This window comes from Gymnodraco acuticeps, unplaced genomic scaffold (genome assembly GCF_902827175.1).
Source record: "Gymnodraco acuticeps unplaced genomic scaffold, fGymAcu1.1, whole genome shotgun sequence".
NCBI classification, from domain to species: domain Eukaryota; kingdom Metazoa; phylum Chordata; class Actinopteri; order Perciformes; family Bathydraconidae; genus Gymnodraco; species Gymnodraco acuticeps.
In genome coordinates, this window is record NW_022989815.1 from 397294 (window position 1) to 403503 (window position 6210).

Consider the following 6210-nt stretch of genomic DNA (forward strand, 5'->3'; position numbering starts at 1 on the left):
TAGTTCATACAATCATACGTATTGGGATCATTTGTATTAATGTGGACCGGAGGGAGAGGGTGAGGAGCATAAGTTTCACTTTCCTTTTTTATTTCTATTCCAACTTTGGTCATGAAGAATATGTTTCTCTGTTGTCCACGTTCATAAAGCATAAAGCAACAGCATCAGAGCACGGTGCAGAGTCTCTAGATGAGTTTACAGTAGTCCCTCGTTCTTATTGAACATCCATGTTGTAGTCCGCTGTATAGAAAACTGTAGTTTCCATAGTTTCCCCACAGCAGCAGACGCACATTCATGACGTCCGCTGGCGCATCATAAACACATCGGATAGTGAAAGTGCATTCGGATTCTCTAAAGTACCGCAGTCTCTTCTCCTAAGTCCTTTTGAATTCTCCTATCCACTATTCCTTAACCCTGTGACGTTTCATTCAGAGGTCAAGAAATAGACGATAGGGTTAGACGTTAGAAGCTGATTTTTGGATTATCCGACCGCAACCCTAGCCCTAAAAATTAAATTAGGAAGGAAATGACAAATCCTGGGTAACATAGTGTACACTGAGTTCTTTATTGTGTAAGAAAAAGTAAATTAACTAACATTGAGGCTTCTCTTGGTTAAGGACAATAAGGTGATAAAATGTCTTAGAGTTATGCTTGGCATTCTTTACCAAGTTTATCAGGGCTAATGATTAACTGACAAAGATATGAAACAGTATGACGTAAGTGGAAACCTGGTAGAGAAACGCAGGGGGATTATTCGGATTTGCTCAGCAAAGCTCCTCAACAAAGGTGTCCTGGCTGCATGAAACTGTAGGTGTTCAAACCTAGCTCTGTGCGGAGGTGAAACCTAAGAGTGAAATGGAGTGCAAAGTGGCTTTGGAAAAGTGTCCATACAGAGGCAGTCCTCTGAACACCTGGCTCTGCTGGCTGTCTTTGGTTTCAGATTGCTGTGTTTTGACTAAAACCTATAAATCCTTTGAAATGCTCAAGCCTTCCAGCACACAGACTTATAAGTAAAGGTGTTGTATGAACTGTACCCATTTGTTTTTGTTGTTGTATCAACTTTATTTGAAAAAGAATCAACTAGAGTGTAATGAAAAAAGTGTCTTGTAAGTATACTAAAAAAAGGCATAGGCTGTAAGGTACAGCAGAGATGTATTGACCAACCATGCGTAACACTAAACCCACCGACAGCCTGGCCTTCATGCCCGAAATTCCAGATGTAACTGCCCTGCATGGTGACGGTGAACCCGGCCTTGACTTGGTGGGGCTACACACACACAACCTCCCTCTTCGCTCGTCGCTGAAGCATATCACATAGCAACACTTGAGAAGCCCTGACAAAATATGACCGATAGGCTCCACGCCCCATGGAACGGGCCTTCAGCCACTGAGGGGTGTTAATATCTGTTCTCTGACCTTCTGCGCCTCCCTCTTTCTTGGACACATTTCGGGGGTCACACATGTCCTATGGGTGACCAGATAGCTGCCTTTAAAAAAAAGAAGCTTTACCCTCAACAGCACACTGCAACCAAATAGTTATGTAATTCCCCCATGGCAGATGCCTATCTGACCCAGCAGATAGATCCCTGCCAAGGTTTACATAACAAATGGCAAACAGGGCAATACAGTAGCAGGATGGAAACGTAGATTCTAAATATGAAGACCTGATGTTAATATAACTGTACCATAACATAACTGTGAATGCTTCTCATTGTTTCTTGACAGTCGAGGTTATGTGTTCAGCAGAGGTCTTCACACTTGTCCACACAGCATTATGGTTAAATAGTTTGTTTACATTCAGCTCCTTGTCCTATAACTGGGTTAGCTGCCATACAGTAAACTGCCTTATGTAATTAATCATTCTCAGAGCGTAAACTGGTTGTATCACTCAAAAATAGGCTACTGTGTTTCCAGACAAACCGGTTACAACGTTACTGTTTGTTCTAATTCCAGCCATGTGACTGTGACTGGCCTCAGAGGGAATATTGTGCACATAACTCATCCAATGCGTCGAGTAAAAAATAAAGACAAAGGACATGCATTTTAGATGCGATTTCAATCAAAGCCCCACAATCTTATGTGTCTATTACATGTCTGTGCATAAGTGCAAGATGTCACGTTTGGTCAATTTATGAGATAATTATGTGTAGGTCACGAAACCCCACGCTGCTTAAAAAGATTAATGATCTGAAATACCTCCCTGATGTGATTTTTTCCTCATTTGCTGTACGTTCTCAGACTGATCTGCAATTTTCATTAGAATGATAATGAGAGCGAGAGGTATAATGAGTGCCAGACGCTCATAAAAACGCAACTACGATGGTACAAATGTGTGCGTGTGAATGTGTGTGTGTACCTCTGTAAGTTTTACAAGCAGCATGCGTTTTGTTTTTGTTTTGATGGAGGAAGGAGGGGGGGGGGCTTTGTGGGTGAGTGGGAAGATTCTTACCTTCCATCCTGCAGAGCTGTTGCTGTCGCCTTTGTCTTTGAAGTAGGGTATGGATCTCACCATCCAGTCATAAATTTGAGACAGTGTCAGCCTCTTGTCCGGTGTGCTCTCAATGGCTTTGGTTATCAGGTCTGCGTAGGAGAGGTTACCCCAGGCGTTACGGCGAGATGATGCTTTCCTCGGGGTCTGCTGAGCAGCCAGGCCGCTGGGAGTCAGTGCGCCAGAGTTGGCCGTCGGGGAGTGCGAGGAGTGCGGGGAGCCTCCACTCTCCTGGCCGGAGGAGGACAGCCCTCCATCGGCCACGGGGCTGCTGCTGCCCTGGTCCTCTGTTGCCAAGCCAGAGCCATCGTTAGCCGTAGTGGTGGCGTTATCATCCTCATCATCCTCCTCCTCAGGTATAATATCTGTGTCATTATGATCTGGTTTCACCGCGTTAGAGTCTGGTCGAGGTAGCGGCCAGGTGCAAGATCTGGGCCGCTTCTGGGGCTCGAAGTCCGGATCAATGATCACTTCCAGGTCCGGGAGTGTGTCGGGGAACGAAGCCTCAGCCATTATCTCCCGCTCCGGTCACAATGTAGCCCCCGATGCCAGGTAAAGTTACAAGACAAGAAATGAGGAGCTGTCAAAGTCGCGTCCCATGAATGCGCGCTCCCTTCCTTTGTTGCTATTCCACACCAGCGAAGTCCCCCCAGGGCCACGAGCAACTTAGTTATTAGCGCCTGTTGAGGACATGGAGACAGAAAATAAAGCCAACACACTCGGTTAGAGTCGAATGAAAACACAACCTAACAGATGCGATGCAGCGCCTGATTGTGTAGGTTTATTCTATTTCTGTCAATCACGCTCTAAACGAAAAATAGCAACACATATTTAAATCCTCGCCTGCGCGGAGCTGGTCTTCATTCTAAAACACTACTTGCTCATCTACACCAAATCCCGTCCTGGTGCACGGCTCTTAATCCTCCCACGGTAAATAAATGGCTGAGGAGAAAGTGCGTAATAAATCCGCTCTCAACACTTTAAATGAAATACCTTGCACGGCCAGTCACTCGCGCTCTGTGGTTTCCAAAAAAAATCCCTCCGAAGAGACTAGATCCCGGATTGTCCACGGCCACTTCCAGATGCCATCTTGACTCTATTCCTCTTTCACTCGTCAAGTGCGTTTGCGATATCGATAGGATGGATGTCGATGTGGAATAAGACTGCCACCTCACTCCGGGTTACTACTGTATCTCGATTTGCTCTCCACACTGCGCTGCACACACACGTTCTCTTACACACATACACACACTTACGTACATACTCGCGCATGCAAGTCGATCGAGGGCCAGCCCCCTGGATCCTGTGCATGGGATCGCCTTTTAAAGAGACACTGCAGTCCAACAGGACAGAGCGGTGTGTGCGCAGGTTGAGGCTGGGACACGTCCTGACATGTTAGAGACAGGCACATAAATATACAGAAATGTATAGAGGCACACAGCTGAAGAAAGTAGGAACTATTAAAGTCCACTTGCATCAATTTATATACATAGATTTACTGTCAAAGCAAGATCAGATGGGGGTTTACATGTCTTACTTTTGCTTCTGGTGTAACTGGACAAGCATGCTACAGGTTTTTAATTTGTTAGAAATCATTAATTTTGATTCAAAGAAAAGGCTGTGACTGTCTCAATAAAAACGATGAACAAAAAATAATTACAGAATATTATCGCAGCAGTCCAATATGAAAAGCTATTTAGTTTATTATCATAGAAAAGAGAGGTATGCTTAATAAAGTGCTTTTCAGGTTTAATCAATTATGTAATCTGAGTAATTCAACCCCTTGTTTACATATTATTAATATGCAGTCATTCAATAAGAGATGAAACATAATATAAACAGTAACTTATATTTCAAATATAACAATACAATATCATGTTTCCTAGAGTCATGTGACTTTTGGTCACTTTGTACACATTTTTTGTAAGTAGTATTGTGAGCTATTTGTATTTGGTGTGTCGTACACAATGAAGCTTATATTATATTACATTATTGTTATTGACATGATGGTGCTTAATGATAAAGACATTTAAAACCCATTATCACGTGCTCGGATTTGAAGCTTAGACATCATATGTTGTATTCTCATCCCCCTCGTTGTTGCTACATCATAATGGATGATGGTGCCTTTAATCAGCGGACCTCAGATTGTCAATCACGTGTGTCACCGCGCTCAGGCCACGCCCCTTTCTGGCGCCTGTTCCACATCCTTTACAATGACGTCATGTCGTTTATTAGCCAGAGATAAGGGGAGAAATCCTAGATTGCTCTCCCTCCTGTAAACGATGCTCTGGACCTCCTTCCCCCACCTCCTCCTCCGGATCAAAACAGCCTCGTCCACGGCTTCTTTGTTCCGAGTGCTGCCTGCCTTGCAAGGTGCGCGTCCATCTGCGCGTACTCGCGGTTTCTGTGCAGGAATGCGCGTTCACAGCTGACCATAACAAGATACCCTTTCAATATAACTGCATGGATTTATTGTGTCTATACTTGGATGGAATTTTGTATCTTTTTATTTGACATTACAATAATGTTTTTATTATTTTACGACATTATACTGTTATTGTTTTTGGCATTAATTAAATCTCCTGTATTGTATTCCTTGCACATCTGTAAATATGTTAAGGCCCCTTTTTCCTATCTTTTTTGGGGAGATCTTCATCACATTATTCACAGACACCAAACTGACACATTTACCCTCTAAAAAGGTCAGACCTTATTGTTTAACTGTGTTCATTGACACACATTTAACCGAGCAGATGTATACGCTCATTTACAACAGCAGTCTGGAGTCTGTACTGTACGGGATTACAGGCGGATAGTCAGTACACGTACCACATATTGTGTGATGCTTTTTTGTTCCCTTCACATCAAAGAGAATACCTGATGCAGCAGTTTGGCTCCCGCAGAGAACTATAGAGTTAACTGCACACTGGATGTACAGATAGAGGTTAGGATGTCTGAGTGTGTGTGTGTGTCTGTGTGTGTGCAGATCTACTGTTTAAAGCCAACTGTATTAGACTGGGATATGTTTCTTCCTTTAAATCACACTATTTTGTGCTACTAACATATTTGAATTCAGTTTATTCCCAATACATTGAAAGATAATTTGAAGTGGATACAATATTGATCTACATTGATGATTATTCAGTAAAGTATTGCATTTGTTTCCTTTTGAACCAAATATGAAATGACTTGCCAAGGTTGAAACCATCTTCAATCCTTTTATGACTAAGCCATGTAACAGCTTTAAAAAAAAATTGTTATTGGCTTCATCTTTTTGAGCACACCAATATCTTTCTGAACCCTATCGATGGCTTTAAGGTTACTTTAAAGAGACCACAACACTGACTTTCATTTGCTTTTCCACCACAGACATTGGGAACTGAAATGCACCTGCTGTACGGCATGTGCAACAGTATAAGTGTCAGACGTGTCCTCAGTACCCTGCTGCAGTATCTCTGGCATTTGGCCAATATGTTCTGTGACAAGATAAGAACGCTTCCCCCTACATGCGCCTTTGAGTTTCCATAGTGTTGGGCAAGAACACATTCATGCACCCAAGCAAACAAATACACACGCAATCCCAAAACATTATTAGTCTTTCTCTTTACCAAAGACACATTTAACCAAGTAAGAGCAAGCAGCCATTAGAAAACACAAGTCATTTACTAGTTTTGCAAACTGTGCTATCAAATACAATTCTTACAATCTTATCAACATTT

The 6210-nt window shown here is 42.8% G+C and overlaps 1 protein-coding gene across 1 annotated transcript in view; it reads right to left on the minus strand.

Moving 5' to 3' along the window:
- Window positions 1-3782, minus strand: part of foxo3b (forkhead box O3b) — a 43507-nt gene extending 39725 nt beyond the window's left edge. Inside the window, exons 1-2 of the mRNA XM_034231066.1 lie at window positions 3482-3782; window positions 2450-3168 (exon numbers count right to left, since the gene is read on the minus strand). Of these exons, the coding sequence (XP_034086957.1) occupies window positions 2450-3001 (552 nt within the window). The 5' untranslated portion in view covers window positions 3002-3168; window positions 3482-3782. The remainder of the gene's footprint in view (window positions 1-2449; window positions 3169-3481) is intronic.
- Window positions 3783-6210: the final 2428 nt, after the last annotated feature.